Source organism: Canis lupus, chromosome 5 (genome assembly GCF_048164855.1).
Source record: "Canis lupus baileyi chromosome 5, mCanLup2.hap1, whole genome shotgun sequence".
In the NCBI taxonomy this organism is placed as follows: domain Eukaryota; kingdom Metazoa; phylum Chordata; class Mammalia; order Carnivora; family Canidae; genus Canis; species Canis lupus.
In genome coordinates, this window is record NC_132842.1 from 82,070,254 (window position 1) to 82,092,965 (window position 22,712).

Below are 22,712 nucleotides of genomic sequence, written 5' to 3' on the forward strand. Positions count from 1 at the left end.
TCTGCCTGTGTCCTTGCCTCTCTCTTTCTCTGTCTCTCATGAATAAATGAATAAAATTTAAAAAAGAGAGAGAAAAAAAAAGAAAGGCAATGCCCAACTCCCAAGTTTTCTTCCAGATCTCAGGCAAAGAGATGGCAAATTGCTACAGATTGAACCCTTCTTTAGAGTCAAGATAGGCTTGGTGTCAAATCCCAGCTCCCTACTTACTATCTGTGCGACTTTGAGCAAGATAGGTTACTCCCTAAACCTCAGTTTTCTTATTATAAAAGGAGAATACCTCTACAGCTTATTTCAATAGTTCAATTAAAAGAAATAAAAAAAAACTTGCATTTGGGCAGTTACCGCACATTGTTATCACCAAGGAAGGCAAGGTTTGGGTTCCATCTCTGTACCTGGCACTTTTAAACGGTTTTAGTGAAGTATAGTAGAAAGAACACCGGAAGCGTCGGAAAGATCTAAGTTAAATCTTATACCCTTGGGATTCATTCAGCTGTAAAACGTGGGACTGGGCTAGCTGATCCCTAAGTGAATCACACGTTCCGAAAAACAAAAGTAACCTCCCCCCCCCATTTCTGAATCCTGCATTCATTCTTGTTTTCATTTTTCTTCTTTAACCGTGAAATACTCATGTCCCTTGTGAACAGGTGAGAAAAACCAAAGAGAGGCCAAGATGCTCGAGCAACTTATCATTTGAGTCACACTCAAATTGTAGGCCATGCTTCTTTGAGGGAGGGTGCACGTGAAGGGTGTCTGAATGATGCCCTCCTATTAGTGGTAGGCAATAAACGCCTGCACCCGGAAACTTTGCATTCTCTGGCACGAAGTCACTTCTAAAGCACACTGCCCTACCTAGCACAGAGACACCAAAAAAAAAAAAAAATGTTTGTCGAATAAATTACCCAGATGACACCTGTTGCTGCTGCTCCCTACAAAACCTTTCCATTGCTCGCCTGTCTCGAGTCAAAAATCCAAGAGAGATGGCCAGCACGTGACTGTGCCAAACACCTTCTGAGCGAATTAATTCTTCAAATCCTTAATGATGCCAAGTGGAAAAACATAAAACACCGTGAAAGAAATGCTGAACCACCGGAAAAAGAAAAAAAGAAAAAAAAAAAAAAAACAGGGAAGAAAAAAAAAAAAAACCTTCGAAGCGAAGCCAAGTTTCAACATTCCCGCAGAGATAGTCCCACTGCTGCAGAGGGGTCGATGTGTCGGCCTCCTCCAGCTCCGATGAGCACCCTCAGAGGCGCTGGGGGGAACGGGGGGGGGGGGGGCGGGTGGACCCCAGCTCCTGTTCCACGCCCCCCACTCCCGACACATAAACCCTGAAGGTGGGGGGGCCACTCGAGCCAACACGGAGCGGACACGAACACGAGGAGGCCGGGGGGGGGGGGGGGGGCCTCTCCGCATCCTCAGCAGGCGCCGCCGCACAACCGCACACTCTGAAACACCCCCAAAAAGCCGATCGCCAAGCCAACCAACCTAACAGACACTCGGCTGCGGCTGTTCCAGCTCGGGATAAACTCTCCTCCTACACAGCTTCAGAGAGTCCCAACCAAAAAAACTCCAAAAAAGCAGAATCGAACGGTCCGCTCCCCACCCCCACCCCCTCCCCTCCCCTCCCAGGAATGCGGCTACTTTACAGATCGCGAGCTCGCCCGGAGACCTTCGCCCCCGGGGCCGGGGCGGGGGCGGGGGAGGAGCTGGGGGGGGGGCGCTCGGGTCGTTGGGTGGTTCCCCGGGGAGAGGGGCTGCCCGCCGGGCTTTCGGTTGTTGCACAAGGGGTCCCCGGGAGACCCGCCAGCCGCGGGCTCTCAGAGTAAAAGTGAAAAAGAAAAGAGAGGGAAAAAAAAAAAAAAAAAAAAAAGAAAAGCCCAGACTCGCCCACCGCGGCGGAAGGCGCAAAGCAAAGGGGGATTTTTCCGCACAGAGTGGAGGGGCCCAGAGCCGACTCGATTTCCCCTCCTGCCCCCGCGCGCCGCCCGGGCCCACATGGTGCGCGGCTCAGCATCAGAGCGCAGGAACTTTAAAATGGTGACTCGGGCGCGGGTGGGGGTGTCTGGCGGCGACACCCTGGAGAGGGAGGCTCAGAGAGTCCCCGGGACGAGCGAGCGGACGCGGGAACCTGGAGAGGAGGCCCCGGGGGGCGGGTGGGGAGCCCCGGGTGACGCGCACGTCGCGGGGATGCAGGGAGGCGCACCGGGCAGAGGTGGAGGGAGAAATGGAACGCGGCCCCTTTAAGAGGCCTTCACGGCGCTCAGGGACCGGGGGCCTCTCGTCCACCCCCGGCCCGGCGTGTGGGGCCCTTCCTCGGGGAGAACCATCCCCAGGCCCGCTCCCCGGAGGCTTCCCTCCCGCCAGGTCCCGCCCGGCCCTGCCCCGCGGCGGCGACTCCTCCTTACCCCGCTGTCTGCCGCCTCCTCCCAGCTCTCAGCGACCTCCTCATCTTCCATCTTACTCGCCGCTTTCCCTCCTCCCCCACCCCCTCCCCGCGCCTGCGCCCTGAAGCGCGCCTCCGTCGCGGGCGCCGGCACGCAAGGCTTTCCTCAATGGACCCCGCCCCTTGCCCAGCCCGGAAGTGGCCCCAGAGGCCGCGCCCCCCGCCCCCACGAGCACCGCGGAAGCCATCTTGGAAAGGGGCAGAGGAACCAGAAAGCTGCCCTTTTTCTTAAGGGCAGCGTGTTAAGTCTCGTAGCGGACGGGAGAGCCCGTGTGAAGTCATCGTCTTGAGTGCGGAAGGTGTGTTCTTTGGAACCATCTTTTCTAAGGGCAGGCAGTCGCTGAAAACTTTTTTTTCTTCTTTAAGCCAGTCGTAATCTTCATAAACCGCAGGTTACATTTTTTTTTTTTTCCCCAAAGCTCTGAAAATATTTTGTATCCCACCGGAGGATGAAAAATATCTGCTGATGCATGACACATTATTTCTGCGTAATAGTGTGAAAATGTTTACAGGTTTTCCTGCACGTAGAGCAAATATTCCAAGCATCTGTTAACCCTCCACTGTAAAAACGTGGTTAGATCATAATTCTGGCACCTGAGCTGGGCAACCAGCACGACTAAAGTTCTCCTGGGTCATTAAATGAGAGATGCATTCATCAGCATTTCCTTAAAAATTTACTTAGGCGTCTTCCTAAACAGTATTTCTCTTTTATTTTTTCTCCAGTGCCAAGGTAGAGATCTTGAACTTTAAAAAGTGTGACTTCGGATACTTCCAACTTGAACAAGCTCATGTGATCTTATGCAAGTTACTTAAGATGTCTGTGCCTCGGTTTCCCCAAGTGTACAAAAAAGGAGATGATAATAGTAGCAGCTGCTTCAAAGGTTGGTTGTCAGAATTAAACTAGCTACTATGCAGAAAAGCATAGGACTGTGCTTGACCCACAGTAAGACTTACAGAGGTTAGCTATTATCATCACAGGGGGTGTCTTGCACCAAAGAACACTTGACATTCTCTCATTCGTTCTTTCCCAAAACTCAAAACCAAGGGAAAAGTAAACACCATCTATTTTTATTCTCACTGATGTGTTCCTATAGGCCTCTCAGTATCAAGACTGCCATTTGGTAGTATTGGATTTAGCTGTTGTAATCCAATGATCTAACCTGACATGTGTTTCTCTCCTGTTTTTAGCATGCCATTAATCTTTCTAAAGTAACAGCTTCCTGTTGAGAATTTTTGCAGTTGTATTTCTAATCATTATTACAAACTGCAATCATGTATTAAATGTTACCAGCCTTGGGGGATCCCTGGGTGGCGCAGCGGTTTGGCGCCTGCCTTTGGCCCAGGGCGCGATCCTGGAGACCCGGGATCGAATCCCACATCGGGCTCCCGGTGCATGGAGCCTGCTTCTCCCTCTGCCTGTGTCTCTGCCTCTCTCTCTCTCACTGTGTGCCTATCATAAATAAATAAAAAAAAAAAAAAAAAAAAATAAATAAATGTTACCAGCCTTTAGGGGCGCCTGGGTGGCTCAGTGGTTGAGTGCTTGCCTTCGGCTCAGGATGTGATCCTGGAGTCCCAGGATCAACTTCCACATTGGGTTCCCTGAATGGAGCCTGCTTCTCCCTCTGCCTATGTCTCTGCCTCTCTCCCTGTGTCTCTCATGAATAAGTAGATAAAAATCTTTTTTAAAAAAGTTCTTTTTTTAAAAAAAAGATTTTTATTTATTTATTTGAGAGAGAGCATGAGCAAGGGAGAGGAGCAGAGGGAGGGAGAAGCAGATTCCTGCTGAGCAGGAGCCCCACATGGGGCTTGACCCCAGGACCCCAGGATCATGACCTGAGTCAAAGGCATACACTCAACCAACTGAGCCACCCAGGCGTCCCTGTTACTAGTCTTTAAAAGATAAAATGACATGCTTGGTAATTCTCTGGTTTCATGATTTCCTGTCTTTGAAATATGCATCATCTCTGGGCGTGTCCTCAGTCTGACATTTTTATCTAGATGCTCATGGCGTGAACCACCTACTAAACACTAAAGATTCCCAAGTTGATTTCCAGTCCTGATCTCACCTGGTGTTTCGGATTCATATAGGTAGGCTTCTTCTTGGCGTCTCCACATAGATATTCCATTAGCAGCTGAAATTCTTCAGGTCTAAAAACAACAAATATTATGAACAACCTGACCAACTTTGAAGAAAAAGGAGTTTGTTTTATTCACTCTCTGGACCTACATTTACTTTGAATACATTCTTCTGTGAATCCGTTCTCTTAAATGAATTATCCTGACTAAGCCTTAGGCACAGCAAGGAGAATGAGATTGTCTATCAGGCTTCACCTAAGTCTTGGTCTTGGGGTGTGATTAGATTTTCAAGGCAGCATTTTTTTAAGGCTTTGTAGTTTAAGCATGTTACCAGCAGAGGGAGACAGTTCCCCAAAATTTTGTTATATTTGGCACCACGCCTTAACAAAGGAAATAATTGGAGCATTCCTGGGACTGAATTTTCTAGGAGAAAAGAAAAATAGAGATCTTGGAGACATTGGAGGATGCTGCAAAGGAAATAGCTTTTGTTCCACCAGATGAGCTACCAGGAGACCAGCTCTTGTTCATCATTTGGCCCCTTTTGACCTTGGGCAAGTCCCTTCCTCATCTGTAAAATGAAGAGATGGGACCAAATAAACTGTAAAATTGAGGAAGTGGTTTTCTTCTACTGGGGGGAAAGCCCCAATAGTTGAACTAGGGGCATACACATATATTAACAGATATCCTAAAACATGAGTTTCTCTTTCCTGTGAAATATGTTTCATATACCACTCAAATTTGGGACTTGCACTCAGAACTACAGGCACTTTTGATACACCACATAAAACACTGATATGTGATAGGAATTAAGAGCAAAGCCCCGCGACACCTGGGTGGCTCAATCAGTTAAGTGTCTGTTTCAACTCAGGTCATGATCTCAGGGTCCTAAGATTGAACCCTACACCTGGCTCTGTGCTGATGTGTGTGGAGCCTGCTTAGGATTCTCTTTCTCCCCCTCCCTCTGTCCTACCCCCTCTCCAAAGAGCAAAGCCCACAGTGAGAAAACTTTCCATCTAATGCACAAGCTGAGGCTGTGTAGGTAGTTGTGTTAAGAAATAAATGCAAGGAATGGGCAGCCCAGTGGTTTAACGCCACCTTCAGTCCAGGGCATGATCCTGGAGACCCAGGATCGAGTCCCACGTTGGGCTCCCTACATGGAGCCTGCTTCTCCCTCTGCCTGTATCTCTGCCTCTCTCTCTCTCTCTGTGTCTCTCTCTCTCTGTGTCTCATGAATAAATAAATAAAATCTCTTTAAAAAAGAAATAAATGCAACGACAGAAAGAGAGAGCAAACTTAATATTTAAAGAGTATCTACCTTTTGACCTAGCAATTGCATTTCTAGGAAATTTCCCTATAGATACATTTGCCCATATGCAAATAACAAAAGTACAAAGATATTCTTTGCTACTTTGTTTATAATAACAAAACAGTAGAGACAAATGTCCATCTCTAGAGTATTTGTTTAAAAGATACATAGTACACTCATACAAAAGAATAGAATGCAATTTGTTAACAAAATTTTGATGGTCCTAAATATGCTGACATTGAATGACCCCAGAGAAGTATAGTTAAATAAATTTTTTAAAAAAGCAACGAGGTAAAGAGGAACGTATGTAGGTTGTTGCTATATGTATATGTGGGCTTTTGTGTGTGTGTGTGTGTTGTTTAGGTTTTTTTTATTTAAGTAATCTCTACCCCCAATGTGGGGCTCAAACTCATGACCCAGAGATCAAGAGTTGCATCTTCTTCCGACTGAGCCAGGCAGGCACCTCTGTATGTGTATATGTGTGTTTGTGTATACCTCTCTGAGAAATCTAAGAAACAGGTTGTTTTTTTTTTTAAGATTTTATTTATTTATTCATGAGAGACACACAGAGAGAGGTAGAGACACAGGCAGAGGGAGAAGTAGGCTCCTTGCAGGGAGCCTGATGTAGGACTGCGTCCCAGGACCAGGATCACGGCCTGAGCTGAAAGCCAACACTCAACTGCTGAGCCACCCAGGTGTCCCAATCTAAGGAACTTTAATGGTAGTCACTTTGATGGAGGAGAGAGGTTGTTGGGGTACCGGTAGGATGGACTTAAATTTTATATGTCCTTTTGTACCTCTTGAATGATGTTCTATGTTTATAGTTAACTTATTCTACATAAGTATATACATAAGAAGTGAACTTCAGTAATTGGTTATTGGAATACACTCTGGTGGAAAACTAACTTTTCTTTTACACTTACAGAGAAGTGACGGCTGCCCCTCTCATCCCAGCCTCATCACTTGTCCCATGACGTCCAATCATATCCCAATCAGCCTTCACACTGCAGAGAGATTATTCTAAATTACTATTTTCATCACGTATCCTCCCTGCCCCCCAAATCTCCATGACCTAGAAGGTAATATCCACTTTTCCTTCTGACATTTCAGATCATTTATAAACTGGCCTCAACTTATCTCCTCCTGTTTGTCAGAAGCAACATTACATAGAGTTCAATAGCATAGGTTTTGGTGCTTGCCCATCCCTCATCATCAGAGAAACCCAAATCAAAACCACAAAGGGATATGTGGCTATTAACAAAAATACAAGAAAAAACAAGTGTTGGCAAGGAAGTGGAGTAAAGGGAACCCTTGCGCACTATCGGCGGGGCTGTAAATTGGTGTAGCCATTGTGGAAAACAGCATGGATGTTCCTCAGGAAATCGAGAACAGTACTATCATAACATCCAGCAATTCCACTTCTAGGTATTTATCCGAAGAAAACAAAAACACTAATTTCAAAAGATATATGCATATCTGTATTTATTGCAGCATTATTTACATCAGCTAAGATATGGAAGCAACGTAAACATCCACTGATAGATGAATGGCTAAAGAAGATGTGATATATTTATACACTGGAATATTATTCAACCATAGAAAAGAATTAAATCTTGCCCTCTGTGACATAATGCACCCACAGGGTATTATGCTCAATGAAATAAGTCAGATAGAGAAAGACAAATGCTGTATGATTTAACTTATACGTGGCATCTAAAAAACAAACCAGGGATGCTTGGCTGGCTCAGTCAGTAGAGCATGTGGCTCTTGATATCGGGTTGGGACTTCAAGCCCCACATTGGGTGTAGAGAATAAACTTTAAAAAATAAAGAAACGAAACAGTTGAAGAAACAGAACAGACACTGGATGATAGATAGAGTAGACAATGTGGTGGTTGCTAGAGGGAGGCCAGTGGGAGAATGGGCAAAATAGAGGAAGGAGATGAAGAGTACAGACTTCCAGTTCTAAAATAAACAGGACACAGAGATACAATGTAGGACACGGGGAATATAGTTAATAATATGTAGCAGCTTTGTGGTAACACTTGGTAGGTCTGTCTGGGTGATCTCTTTGAAATCTATATAAATGTTGAATCATTATATCCTACACCTGAAATTAATATGATATTGTATGTCTAACTACAGTTCATTAAAAAAAAAAGTTCTGGAGATGGAAGATGGTGATGGTTGCACCACATTATGAATGTACTTAATAACAGTGAGTGCTACAATTAAAAAGGATGAGATAGTAAATGTTGTTTGTATTTTATATGTATTTTACCACAATAAAAAAGTTGGAAAAAATAATGAACAAAATTAATAATAATAACAAAGGCTTTGAAGCAAAACCACCTGGGTTCAAACCTTTGCCTGTGATTCTGGGTTGAGCTACTTAATTCCTGTGTTCTTCACTTTCTTTTGTCTTTTTTTTTTTTTAAGATTTTATTTTGGGGGTGTGTAGGTGGCTCAGTTGGTTAAGCGTCTACCTTCAGCTCAAGTCATGATCCTGGTGTCCTGGGATTGAGCCCTGCATCGGGCTCCCTGCTCAGTGGGGAATCTCTTTCTCCCTCTCCTCCCTGCTTGGGCTGTCACTCTCAAATAAATAACTGAATTCTTAAAAAATCAATCAATCAATAAAGTGATCTCTCCACCCAAGGTGGGGTTCAAACTCACAACCCTGAGATCAAAAGTCACATGCTGCACCAACTGAGCCAGCCAGGTGCCCCTCCTCAGTTTCATCATCTGTAAAAAAAAAAAAAAGGCACAATAAGGACACCTACTTAGCAGTTTGACACATAAGAGCACACAATAAACATTAGCTGTGATTGTTATTATTATTATTATTTAAATATTTTATTTTTTCATGAGAGACACACAGAGAGAGGCAGAGACACAGGCAGAGGGAGAAGCAGGCTCCATGCAGGGAGCCCGACGTGGGACTTGATCCTGGGACCCTGGGGTCACACCCTGGACAGAAGGGGACGCTAAACCACCGAGCCACCCCGGCTGCCCAAGACTTGGCGTGCTTACACCAGAGCTTCTCGTACAGGGATTCCACGAGTGTATAACCCGTGGGGTCTCTGCATTATTCAAGTTTGAGGACCACGGACCCAGTGCTTTCTGGAGTGAGGCTGACCCATGAGTCCTCAACAGCCCCTTTGCCCTCCCAAGTCGAGAGGGGACTTGGGTTCCGACCCAGACCTATGCCCCAAGCGCTGCCCCAAAGGTCCACTTTGTCCCAGGACGGTGGGCTGGCAGCAGTTTCATTTTTTTTTTAAAGATTTTATTTATTTATTCATAGAGATACACAGAGAGAGGCAGAGACACAGGCAGAGGGAGAAGCAGGCTCTATGCGGGGAGCCACGTGGGACTCGATCTCAGGTCCGCAGGGTCACGCCCCGGACAGGAGGGGGCGCTAGACCGCTGAGCCACCGGGCTGCCCTGCCTCCGTTTCAGGGGCAAGCGGTTTAGACTGAAGCCCTTGGGCCCTGTGTATCTGGCTTCGCCGCAGTCCGCTCGCTGTGCGCCTGAGCCCACGGGGTCTCACCTGCACCCCAGGCAGCTCCCTTGCAAGGGGTATTTTGCGGGCCCCCCTCCCCCCGCCTGGTGATGGTGATGGGGCTCGGGAGTCACATACGCCTAAGTCCCACCCCCCCTTGCCCCTCCGATGCGTGACCTTGGGAGAATGCACTGACACTCCTCTGTGCCTCAGTTTCCCTCATCTGAAAACACGGTGGTCGCCTCCGTTAAGGGAGGCCTCAATTGCACCATCAAGGCACGGAGCGTCGCTTCTTCGGCGGACGTCCAAGAGCAAGCACCTGCACCCACCCCATCCCTCCCTCGTGCTCCTCAGGCCCCCGGGCATCCCAACGAGTTAGAGACCTCGAGGTCTGTCCGGTCTCCCGCCGTTGGGAAACCCGCCCAGTTGCCTCCCCAGGCCTAAGTGCCAGGGAGGGGTGGGTGCAGCTGTGAGGTCGGTTGTAGGGACTCAAGGGAGGCGGGCGCAGAGGTTCGAGGTGTCCGCGTTGCCGGTGCACTCCTCGCGGCGGCGAGGGGCGGCGTTCCAACCTCTGCAGAACGGCCGGCGGGGACCTCTTCCCTTCTCAACATGGCGTCGCCCTCGGGCCGCGTCGCGCGGAGCCGCCGCGCTGACGTCGATGCGCGCGCGTCCTCCGCGCCGGACCCCGACGCATGCGCACTGTGCGCTGTCTTCTCCGGGCCAGAGCAGCAGCGGCGGCGGCGGCGACGGCGGCGGCGGCGTTTGAGCGGAGGAAGATGGCGGCTCCGGGCGGCGCGGGGTCCCGCCGGCTGTGAGGAGCCCCGGTGCGGCCAGCGCGGCCTGAGGCGGAGCCCCTCTGCTCTGGCCCTGCCCCCGGCTCCCTCTTCGCCGTCGCCCGCGGAGCGAACCTGAGAGCGTGGCGCGGGCTGGGCCAGGTGAGGCGGCTTCACCCCCTCCTGGGGCCGCGGCGGGGCGCCGGCGCCTTCTTGCCCTTTACGCCCCGGGCCCGCAGGGGGCGGGGGGCGGCCGCGCATCTCGCGCCGGGGTGGGTGCCGGCTGGCCCGGGGGCCTCGCTGTCGTCATCCCCCGCCCCCCTGGGTTAGGCAGGGATTCCAGCCGCTGCCGTCCCCGGGTCCACGGGAGGGTGTACGACCAGGGCGAGGGTGGCTGCGAGGGTGTCAGATGCTCCCCCCGCCCCCCCCGCAGATCTTTAACGGCTCGCGCTGGGGACCCGGAGTCCAGGGCTTTCCAAAGCCCTCCTCCATCTGGGGCTGCGGCGAGGGGGGGGCGGGGGGGGAAGCTGAAGCTGCAAAGGAGACGATCTTGCAATTGTTTCATTTAAAAATAAAACCCCCAGGCAGCCTGTCTGCCCTACCGCTTGGCTCTCGGAGCAAGGTCTCGCCCGCGAAGTGGCAGCTGCGGGGTCCCCTCGGCGGAGACAGCCATGCACGTTGTGGCTGCGAGAATGGTTTGTGCAAAGGGGAGCGGTGGGCGGGTGGGAGCGAATTTGTGGTCGGAGAGGAAGCGACCGGGGAGATGGTGATATGGTCCCTGCAGAGTAAGCCTGGTGCCAACGAGGCCTCCGTCCGCCTGAAAACCCTTGTGTCGTTGAGGTTCGGAATAGCTCATTGCTTTTTGTCTGTTAACCGTGTCCCGAATTTCATTCATTAGGGGAAAAAAAAAAAAAAAAAAAAAAAAAAGCTGCTTTTCCTTGACTGCCAGAGTCTTTGGGACTTTTTTCGGTGGTGGGATTCTGATTGCTCCGGGTGAAGGTTCAGACCCCTACCGGTTCTCACTTGCTGGCAAGGACGTTGCACGATGCTTATTATGCCTTTTTGAGAGTAAGTTTGTTTTTGTTTTTGTTTTTTTGGTTGTGGTTCGGCTGCTAATTGGGAGGTTTTGATGGAGTTTCTCACGTTGGGAAGCCGGTTTGAAGCCTTGTGATCTCTTCCTCCCCGAAGACCGGATGGGATCAGTTGGAGCTGTGCTATGGGGAAAATGTTGAGGCAGTGGCTTTGGCTTGGACACACACCGAATGTCTTTGTGACTTAAATTTGTCTTGCTTGTGTTTAAAATGATGACATCATGAGTTTAAGGGGAGAAGGAAATTAGAGGGGAAATGCCGTCTATTAGAATTGAAGGTTTAGAATTCAGTCTGTAGCTCTGACAGTGAATAGTGACTCTCTGTGTCAAATTACTAACCTTGAGCATATTCATGTGTATCATCTGATTGGACGCCCTTTCTATTGTGTGTTGTCATTTTACACCCGGTAACTATTTGCTTTGGACAAACCCAGTGTAAATCTGTTACTCAATCTACACTGACCCACGGGTGTTTTTGTCTACTTCGAAAAGTGGGTAAGTTGTTAAAATGACTGTTGGGTTTAATATTAGCTATTTTTTGGAGCTTTTCTTAAAAGGTTTTCCCACAGAGATTTGTAGATTTTCTTAGTGCCTGTCATAAGGACATAAACCTGAACAAATAACTTCATCGCAGAAAATTGGAGAGCCACCTTAAATTTCAGTTTGCGACGAGTCATGAAATTAATGCAGTAAAACATCCTGATGGTTTGACATTATGCTTCTTCGCATAATGTGTTGCATTGTTGTGCTAAATCATCATCAGGTATTGATGCAACTTCATGACATCCATGACATCATTCACTTTCCAGCATTTTGCCCTTTGCAATTCCTTCTCAGAGTCACAAAAAGAACAGCATCAGGAAAAATAGCTTAGGATGCTGCTTGCTGTCTGATACCTAAAGGAGTCTTCATATAACACTACTTTATGTAGTTAGACTCTTCTGTAAGATTGAGAACTGTGTGTGATTCCTACCTATTATGAAGAGCAGGCATAGAAAATGCTAGTAAAACTTCTGGGTTTTACAAGAATATTGAGGTCCCAAAGGAGAAGTTCTCTCAAAGATGAAAAAAATAAGTCATTATCTTTTGTGATTTTAAGGTGGTTTTAGTTGATTAACAGCTGTTTATAAAACCAGAAGCCGTTTGGTTAACTAATGCCTTTTCCACTTAAAGATTGTTATGAGGGGGATCCCTGGGTGGCGCAGCGGTTTGGCGCCGGCCTTTGGCCCAGGGCGCGATCCTGGAGACCCGGGATCGAATCCCACGTCGGGCTCCCGGTGCATGGAGCCTGCTTCTCCCTCTGCCTGTGTCTCTGCCTCTTCTCTCTCTCTCTCTGTGACTATCATAAATAAATTAAAAAAAAATTATTAAAAAAAAAAAAGATTGTTATGAGGGTCAAAAGAGGTAATGTTTTCTGAGGGTCCTTTGCAAAATAACAGGTAAATGTAAGATTATTCAATGATCAATTTTATGAAAGCCCCTACTGAGGACCCTCTATATACACTGGGCATTTGGGGAAGTAGGTACTAATGATACTAAGATCGGACACCTTTTGGTCTCAGGTTTGCCTACGGTCTCGTTGGGGAGCCAGACAAGGAAACTAGTTTAGTATATTGTAGTGTAAGAAGTGCATTGAATGCAACCAAGGGAGTCAAGGAAGGCTTCTCGGGGACAGAATGGCTCCCCAGCCTTTCCTATTTTGCAGAAAAATCTGCCTTTTGTGAGTGACTTGCTTTTTATAAAAACACAAAATTTTGTATCATGAGTTCTTTCCCCCTTTTATTCATTCACTGTCATGACACTTCCCACACAGTATGCCCCAGTTATGATTGCTGCATTCTCAAAAATCCAGCAGAGTCTTGGGAGAACCTGAGAGTGAGTCATATGCCAGGCAACAAACACAAACATTGCAGCTGCAATGAAAATATCTCAGATTACTAAATGGTGACAACTTTAGAGTGATGATGTTTTTGTTTTGTAAACTGGCATAAGAAGCAATGTATGATTTTAATTTGATCACGTTTAGTTAATGTTTAGTTGTCAATCCCTTAGAATGTTGACTGTAAGTGGTTTCTAGTACTGTCTTCCTTCCCAAAATAAGTGTGAAGGTTCTTTTCCTTTTTGGGTGAAGCTGACAACTTAAACCAGGACTATACTAAACTATTTTATTATTATTTTTAAAGATTTTATTTATTTATTCATGAGAGACACACACAGAGAGAGAGTCAGAAACACAGAGGGAGAAGCAGGCTCTGTTCAGGAGCCCAATGTGGGACTTGATCCCGGGACCCTAGGATCCCACCCTAAGCCAAAGGCAGACACTTAACCCAGGCGCCCTACTGAACTATTTTAGAGAATCCATTCATGTGAATTGAGTTTGCTTGCATCTCTGATATTGAACTTCTATATCTCAATACAAGTTCCTCTTGCTTAGTAGTTTTATATAATTAACTTAGCATGCTGTTGCCTATAGTGCAAAAATTTTATGAGTTTTTGGATGTGTAGAATCTTTATGTGGTAGTTGAACATTTACAATTTGGTAACATTAAAAAAACAATTTGGTAACATTCATGTTTACATGTTAGCATGTAAACACGCAATACTGAAAATGAGGGCTTTAAGGTTGTGGTTGACAAAAAGTGAAGGTGATGTGTCTGTTTATTTTTCTGTATTGTTAGTTTGTTACATATACAGAAGGATATGATGTATAGGCAAGTCATTTTAAAATTGCTCAGTCTTGGGGTGCCTGGCTATCTCAGTTGGAAGAGCATGTGACTCTTGATCTCAGGGTTGTGAGTTGAAGCCTCATGTTGGGTGTAGGGATTACTTAAGTAAATAAACTTGAAAAAAATAAAATTGCCTGGTATTGTGGTGTTGTGCTCATAATTCAGCTTCTGTTCTTTCTTTTTTTCTTTTCTTTTTTAAAAAAGATTTATTTATTAGAGAGAGTGCACATACGATTGTGGGGTTGCTGGGGCAGAGGGAGAGAGGGTCTCAAGTAGACTCCATGCTGAGTGTGGAGACCCATGTGGGGCTTAATCTCAGGACCCTGAGATCATGACCTGAGGCAAAACCAAGGGTTGCATACTCAACTGACTGAGCCATCCCACCTGTTAGCTTGTTTTCTAAGTTGTTTTTTGTGACCTAGGGGTGCTGGCTGGTCAGTTGATAGAGCATACTGCTCTTCATCTCTGGATTGTGGGTTTAAGCCCCATGTTGGCCATATAACTTACTTTAAGATTGATTGATTGATTTGAGAGCGTGTGCGCAAGGAGAAGAGCAGAGGCAGAGGGAGAGAGACAGAGGGAGAGAAATAATCAGTCAGACTCCCTGCTGAGTGCAGAGCCTAATGTGGGGCTCAGTTCCACAACCCATGAGATCATGATCTGAACTGAAATCATGAGTTCAGTGCTTAACTGACTGAGCCACCCAGGTGCCCTGCCTTAGCTTATTTTAAACAACAACAACAAAAATGTTGGAAAAAAGACAAAAATAACTAAATTGTTTTTTTGTGACCTTCTCAATGTCTTGTAAAAGTACAACTTAGTGATATTCCTGTAGCTTAATTTTGCTCTTCCTTACTTTACTCATGGGTGTATTGGAAAGCAAATTTGCTTTAAATTTTGATTATTTCTGATAAAGTTTCTCCTTTTTTTTTCTTTTTTTCTTTTAAAAAATATTCTATTTATTTGAGAGAGAGAGAGAGAGAGAGAAGGAGTGAGTGTATGTGCATGCATGGGCAGAGGGAGAAGCAAATCCTGGCTGGGAGAGGGAGAGAGAGAATCTCAAGCAGACGCTGCCCTGTCTGCAGAGCCCTACACGGGCCTCATCTCACAACCATGAGATCACAACCTGAGCCAAAACCAAGAGTCAGATGCTTAACCTACTATACCACCCAGGTGCCCCTGTTATTCTCATTTTAAATGCTTGGTTCATGTTGCTAATAGAGAACAGGTAATTTTTTCCCAGAATGAACTTCTTGGTGCATGGTTTGGAGAAAGATTGATCTTAATTATAAATTCATCAATACACTTTTATTAAAATGCTGCCTCTCCCATCTCCTGGCTTTTTATTTTTTAATTTTTATTATTTTTTAAAATATTTTATTTTTATTTATTTATGAGAGAGAGAGGGGGGGAGGGGGAGAGAGAGAGAGAGAGAGAGAGAGAGAGGGGCAGAGGCAGAGGGAGAAACAGGCTTCATTGGAGGGAGCCCAATGTGGGACTCAATCCTGGGTCTCCAGGATCATGCCCTGGGCTGAAGGCGGCACTAAACCGCTGAGCCACCCGGCTGCCCTCTCCTGGCTTTTTAAATAGAAGTCAGGGGAGGGATCCCTGGGTGGCGCAGCGGTTTGGCGCCTGCCTTTGGCCCAGGGCGCGATCCTGGAGACCCGGGATCGAATCCCACGTCAGGCTCCCGGTGCATGGAGCCTGCTTCTCCCTCTGCCTGTGTCTCTGCCTCATTCTCTCTCTCTCTCTGTGACTGTCACAAATAAATAAAAATTAAAAAAAAAAAAAAAAAAAGAAGTCAGGGGAAATGGAATTTATCCTTCTATTTCAATATTTTTTAAGCTTATTTTTTTTAAGGTTTTGTTTTTAAGCAACCTCTGTACCCAACATGGGGCTTGAACTTAGAACCCTGAGGTGAAGAGTCACATGCCCTACCAACTGGATTTAAGAGACATCAGAGCAGGGGTGTTAAATAAAGCCATGAATAAACCCAGGTCTCTAATCAAGTGTGGAAAGAGAAGCCCAGGAGAGAAACAAAACAAAACAAAAAACATGCATTCCTGCGACCAAATTGTAACAGCCCCGTGTTACTGAAGCTTTTTTATTAGTAGTCTTGATATCTTTTGCCAGAAAGGAACAGTATCTTGTCTTGGGATCAACAGTGTTTTGTTTGCATTGTGTTGTTCAGGATTGTTTTCCTAACTTTTTTCTTTTTTTTCTTTTTTTAATTTATGATAGTCACAGAGAGAGAGAGGCAGAGACATAGGCAGGGGGAGAAGCAGGCTCCATGCACTGGGAGCCCGATGTGGGATTCGATCCTGGGTCTCCAGGATCGCGCCCTGGGCCAAAGGCAGGCGCCAAACCACTGCGCCACCCAGGGATCCCTGTTTTCCTAACTTTTGATTTGATACTTAATAACATCTTCCCAAATAGATCCTTTGGTCTAGTCAAGATCAAGCAACCTGCTCTCTTCCTTATGACTGAATCTGAAGGTTTACTTTCCTGTGTGTCCTTCAAATTTTGATTTGTTGCCCATTTTCACCTCTCCCCCTTTCTCACTAATTGCAGTTTTCTCCTCCAAAAGTCTGTTTCATACATCATGGAGTTTGGGAATGTGATTCTCTGTAGAGATGCATAATGACCAGTGGATTAAAATTTCACATTTTATTTAATTTAAAAGTAACTTAATGGTAACAAACCTTGATGGGATTATAGGTGAAATAAGCTTGACAAAAAAGAACAAGTACTATATGATTGCACCTATATGATGTACCTAAAGCATTCAAATTCATAGAAACAGAAAGTAGAATGGTAGTTGCCAGGGGCTGAGTTGAGGATTGTGGAGATTATTGTTTAATGTTGTGGAGTCTCAGTTTAGGATGATTGCAAGTTATGGAGATAGATGGTGGGGATAGTTGTACAACAGTGAATGTACATAAGACCACCAAAGTGCACACTTAAAAATGGTTAAAATGGCAAATTTTATGTTATGGATTTATTAACACAATTTTAATGGTTTATATATGCTCTGTGGGATGGCTTGATAACCATTTATTTTACCATAGTAATTAATTCCTAGGCTTTGGCCCCAGGTAGACTCAGGCTTATACCCTAGTTTGTTTATTTATTTATCTGTTTATTTATTTACCTGTTTATTTTTAAAAAGCTTTTATTTATTCATGAGAGACAGAGGCAGAGACACAGGCAGAAGGAGAAGCAGGCTCCATGCAGAGAGCCCGACGTGGGACTTGATCCTGGGTCTCCAGGATCACGCCCTGGGCTGAAGGCGGCACTAAACTGCTGCTCAGGCTGCCCCTACCCTAGTTTTTTAAGTATGACTCGGAGCTTCTTTAAGTCTCAGTTTTTCATCTGAAAAAATGAGGATAATGATGCCTGTGTTGTGGGACAATTAAATATGGGAATATATGTGAACTTCTTAGCACATTGCATAGCACATATAAACATCCAAATGTTAGATATTATTGTATTGTCTTTATGGAACCTTAAAACGAGACAAGGGTAGCCTGACTGGCTCAATCGGTGGATTGATCCCCGTGGGGCTCAATCGTGGAGGCTCTTGATTGTGGGTTCATGAGTTTGAGCCCTGTGTTGGGTGTAGAAGTTACAAAGATAAATAGATAAATAAATAAAAAGAGTAAAACTGGGACAAGGACAAGGGGAGTATAGTCTCCTAACTTCTTTATGGTATAGTCCCAGTGGCATACCTGTCCTGTCACAGGAATGCATGTTTTTTGTTTTGTTTTGTTTTGTTTCTCTCCTGGGCTTCTCTTTCCACCCTTGATTAGAGACCTGGGTTTATTCATGGCTTTATTTAACACCCCTGCTCTGATGTCTCTTAAATCCATCTAGGTGTGATCTTTCTTTTTATGCTTCTTGGTTCTCTAGGGACATCATAGAGCATATCCTCTAACTCAGCTGTCCAAGTGTTTACAACAGAGTCTATTATCTCATCTCTCTCTTCTGTTAGGGTAAAAACCTTCACTAAACAAGTTCCCTTCTCAATATTCCCATATCCATAGGTAGAATAATTTTATTCTGATTTGATAGACTGTAAAACTGGGAAGATTGTTTTTAAAAAAAATCTTTCATCTACTGTTTCCTGCCATGTAGTTCTGCATTCTTTTTCTTAGTATCCCTTAGATTTGCCTGTCTTTACCATCACTCTAGACCAGGCTTTCATGAGCTGAAAGCAGACTGAATTAGTGTCATAGTTTTTAGCTGCTTTTGTTGCCAGGGCCCTACCATTTGCTAGTTTTATGCTCTCAGTCTCCCTCATCTTCAAATGGCAATTACAATTCCTATCTCATGACATATGTGTAAAATATTTAACTAAATGCCTAACACATGGTAAACACTCAACAAACAGAAGCTGCTGTTATTTGAGATATTTTTCTCAGTAATCTTTGGAAATGGTTGAGATTGAGGTGACAGTATTTTGACAGACCAGTCTTAAGGGATATTGTTTAATGTTTTTCCTCTGATCAAGTACCCATCGTAATTTGTAAGTGTCTACTTCCCCTGCTTAACTTTTGAACTTTCCGTATGACCTTCATTGTACCTTGCCTTGCCTCTTGTGTATCTTATGCTTGGGTGTACAGTTGGAACATTTATCTTCCTAGGTAGAGGGCCTTTCTTTTTTTCTTTTTTTTTTCTTTTTTTTTAAAGATTTTATTTATTTATTCATGATAGACATAGAGAGAGAGAGAGAGGCAGAGACATAGGCAGAGGCAGAAGCAGGCTCCACGCAGGGAGCCTGATGTGGGACTTGATCCCGGGACTCCAGGATCGCGCCCTGGGCCAAAGGCAGGCACCAAACTGCTGAGCCACCCAGGGATCCCCTCTTTTTTTCTTTTAAAGATTTATTTTTATCAGCACACACAAATGTGAGGGAGAGCATGGGCGGCTAGGGAGGCAGAGGGAGAAGCAAACTCCCTGCTGAGCAGGGAGCCCAAAGCCAAGACCTTGGGATCATGTCCTGAGCCAAAGGCTCAACCAACTGAGCCACCCAGCACCCTGGGCCTTCCCTTCCCTTCCCTTCCCTTCCCTTCCCTTCCCTTCCCTTCCCTTCCCTTCCCTTCCCTTCCCTTCCCTTCCCTTCCCTTCCCCTCTCTTTTCTTTTTTCTCTTTTCTCTTTTCTCTTTTCTCTTTTCTCTTTTCTCTTTTCTCTTTTCTTTTCTTTTCTCTTTCTTCTTTCTTTTCTTTCTTTCTTTTCTTTTCCTTCCTTCCTTCCTTCTTTCTCTTTTTTTCTCTCTCTTTCTTCCTTTCCTCTCTCTGCAGCTCTATATAAATAAAATAAATAAAATCTAAAAAAAAGTTAATATCCAAAAGAAAACTTATTTTTTCAAGATTTTATTTATTTATTCATGAGAGACACACACAGAGAGAGAGAGGCAAAGACACAGGCAGAGGGAGAAGCAGGCTCCATGCAGGGAGCCCTACGGGGGACTAGATGCCGGGTCTCCAGGATCAGGCCCGGGCCAAAGGCAGGCACGCTAAACCGATGAGCAACCCAGGCTGCCCCCCAAAGAAAATTATTGTGCTAATTAGTTTCTGCCAAATAGCTTAAAAGGAATGTATCATGCAGTGTAATTCATATGTAATATTTTTAGTGCTTTGTAGGCACATTTAGTGCTTATGTATTAGGCACTCAGATATTCATTTAGTATATACTTTCAATTCTTGCAGATTGATGTTTCTCATGAACTGAGACATTGTATAATCCCAAGTGTCTATTAAATCTTTGTTGCCTTTTCATTGGTCCATTTAACAAATATTTGTTGAATACTATTTTTTACTAGGAATAGTTCAAGATATTAAGGATACAGTAGATAAAATAGGCAAGGTCTGTAGTTTCCTGGATCTTATATTTGAGATTGGAGAAAGCAGTTAATGAATAAAGTTTCTTATAGTAGTAAGTACTACAAAGAAAATAAAGCAGGGTGATGTGATAATGACATGGAGCAGAAGGGGAAGGCTAAGATAGGATGGTTTAGGGAAGGCCTCTGTGAGAAGGTCATATTCAGAAAGACACAAGGAAGAATGTTCAATGTTAAGCTTGGAACAGAGAGAACAAGTGCAGAGAACTAAAGTAAGAGCCAGGATCCAGTCAGGATTCCTAAATTGCGTTTGGCTTTATTTATTTTATTTTATTTTTTAAAAGATTTATTTATTTATTCATTCAGAGAGAGCGAAGAGAGAGGCAGAGACACAGGCAGAGGGAGAAGCAGGCTCCATGTAGGGAGCCCAATGTGGGACTTGATCCCAGGACTCCAGGATCACGCCCTGAGCCAAAGACAGATGCCCAACTGCTGAGCCACCCAGGCATTCCTTTACCAGAACTTTTAAAGAATATGGAGGAAGGATGAAGTCCTGCTGCCACTTTCAGAGCTGGGACCACGAGGAGTGGTTGCCATGATGTGCTACATGGTTGGTACTTGGACTCTCCTAATTTTTGTTAGTTTTTGGTTTATCCTTTCAGTGTTTCTTTTTGCAAGAATAAGCAAATATCGGGATCCCTGGGTGGCTCAGTGGTTTAGCGCCTGCCTTTGGCCCAGGGCGCGATCCTGGAGTCCTGGGATCAAGTCCCGTGTCGGGCTCCATGCCGGGAGCCTGCTTCTCCCTCTGCCTGTGTCTCTGCCTCTCTTTCTCTCTCTGTGTCTATCATGAATAAATAAATAAAATCTTAAAAAACAAAAAAGAATAAGCAAATATCTGCATATATTCGTTTTTCTTCTTTTTTACACGAAAGGTTGTCATAGTATGTACACTGTTCAGCACCTTTCTCTCTTGCTGTATCTTGGAAATCATGCCATACTGGAACAGAGGTAATCCTTCATCTTTTTCGCAGTTTTGTTGCGTGGATGTGCTGGATTTGTTCATCTAGCTAGTCTTTGATAAATATCAATAAGTAATGCTTTACTGCCACTCTTTTGAAAGTAGATTTTGGTATGATGTGTTAGAAGGAGCACTGAGCTGAAAAACAAAAGACACAGGTTCTGTTTTGCCAACAATTACCTGCACAACCTTAGGAAGTTGCATGTTTTCTGACTTCAGTTTCTCCTTATCGTTTAAAGGGTTCAATTGTTCTGTAATCTCTAAGATCTCCTACTATAATATATTTTTCTAGAAATTTTATTAGCCATATTTTATTATTTTTTATTTTTAAAAAGATTTTATTTTTTTACTCAGGAGAGACATAGAGGCAGAGACATAGGCAGAAGGAGGAGAAGCAGGCTCCCTGCAGGAGCCCAATGTGGTACTCGATTCGGAACTCCAGGATCACGTCCTGAGCCACCCAGGCGTCCCTGTTAGACATATTTTAAAACTATTGCTCAGTGAAGCATGCAAGACATAGAAGCATGTAAATGAGAGTGTCAGGTCAAGTTTTAAAAGCACTACTTTGTAGAGACTTCCAAATAGATTGATGGGGCCAGAGAATAAAATCAGGGAAGTTAGATGTTAGATACATGTTAACTATAGTAGTTTAAATAACAATGACCAGCATCATAACAGAGGGAATAACAATAAAGGGAAGGCTGATTTGAAGAATGAACTAATGGGGGAAGATAGAAGTCTGTATGCAAGATACTGTGAAATGGAACATGTTAGAGTTATTTTTTGAGAATTATTTTAAATTAATTTTGAAGCCTGATTTATACTCTCTTTTTGAAAAATGGAATCATAGAATTCGATTCAAATTCTGGTTCCTCTTTTTACAAAGCTACGTAATCCTGGGCAAATTAATTTATCTGAGCCGTTATCCTCCAAACATGGACTGATAATATGCCCCTCATAGAGTTGAGGTAAGGATTAAATGAAATAAGGCAGCTGGCACATACTCTCAATATTTGTTGATTCTCTTTTTTTTCCTTTTTTTTTTAAGATTTTATTTATTTATTCATGAGAGACACAGGGAGAGAGAGAGGCAGAGACACAGGCAGAAGGAGAAGCAGGCTCCATGCAAGGAGCCCGACATGGAACTCAATCCCGTGTCTTCAGGATCAAGCCCTGGGCCGAAGGCAACGCCAAACCAGTAAGCCACCCAGGCTGCCTAGATTCCCTTTTTTAAAAATTTAAATTCAGTTAATTAATATATAGTGTTTAATTAGTTTCAGGGGTAGAGTTTAGTGATTCATCAGTTGCATATAACACCTAGCGCTCATCACATCAAGTGCCCTCCTTATGGCTATCACTCAGTTACCCCATCCCCCCACCTACTGCCCCCAGCAGCAACCCTCAGTTGTTTCCTATAGTTTTCTATGGTTTGTGTTCCTCTTTGATTCCCTTTTCTTTAATCGTTCTGACACCAGCCACATTTTAATAGTTACTTAAGAACTTTATATTCTGAGTCCATAGACAGGCAATAGCATTGGCATCACCAGGGTTAGAATGCAGAATGTCAGGTCTCACTCTAGGCCTACTGAATCCAAATCTGTAGTTTAATGAGATCCACATTAAAACTTGAGAAGCATTGGAACCTTAAGAAATTGCCAGTGAGAGATTTCCTCTTTTTTGCCTGAGTTCCTAATAATTGGGTGTCTCTTTTTACCTTTTGGCAGGTTGATTTTTGCTGTGCACTATTAGCTCAAACTATTATATTTATTTTTAAAGATTTTATTAAAAAAAATTATCAGTGCACACATGAGTGGGGGGAGAGACTGAGGCAGAGGGAGAGAGAATCCTCAAGCAGACTCCCTACTGAGCTCAGAGACCAACGGGTGCCCTCCCACAGGACCCCAAGATCATGACCTAAGCCAAAATCAAAAGTCAGCACTTAACC

The 22,712-nt window shown here is 44.7% G+C and overlaps 2 protein-coding genes and 1 long non-coding RNA gene across 8 annotated transcripts in view; 2 read left to right on the forward strand and 1 right to left on the reverse strand.

Moving 5' to 3' along the window:
* SZRD1 (SUZ RNA binding domain containing 1) overlaps positions 1–2,520 on the reverse strand; it is a 29,977-nt gene extending 27,457 nt beyond the window's left edge. The window contains exon 1 of one of the 2 annotated variants that reach the window (XM_072828188.1): positions 2,403–2,520. In XM_072828188.1, coding sequence (XP_072684289.1) covers positions 2,403–2,453 — 51 coding nt within the window. In that variant the 5' untranslated portion in view covers positions 2,454–2,520. The remainder of the gene's footprint in view (positions 1–2,402) is intronic. The other variant, XM_072828187.1, reaches the window with a different exon arrangement.
* Positions 1,764–5,109, forward strand: LOC140634358 (uncharacterized). Its single transcript, XR_012031869.1, has 4 exons — positions 1,764–2,034; positions 3,164–3,321; positions 4,439–4,528; positions 4,944–5,109. It is a non-coding gene; the product is annotated as an uncharacterized lncRNA (long non-coding RNA).
* A 4,912-nt stretch (positions 5,110–10,021) lies between these two features.
* Positions 10,022–22,712, forward strand: part of FBXO42 (F-box protein 42) — a 103,003-nt gene continuing 90,312 nt past the window's right edge. Inside the window, exons 1-2 of one of the 5 annotated variants that reach the window (XM_072828155.1) lie at positions 10,048–10,255; positions 21,816–21,965. In XM_072828155.1, the coding sequence (XP_072684256.1) occupies positions 21,891–21,965 (75 nt within the window). In that variant the 5' untranslated portion in view covers positions 10,048–10,255; positions 21,816–21,890. Of the gene's footprint in view, positions 10,256–10,676; positions 10,789–21,815; positions 21,966–22,712 lie in introns of those variants that run through there. The other 4 variants (XM_072828157.1, XM_072828161.1, XM_072828159.1 and 1 more) reach the window with 4 other exon arrangements.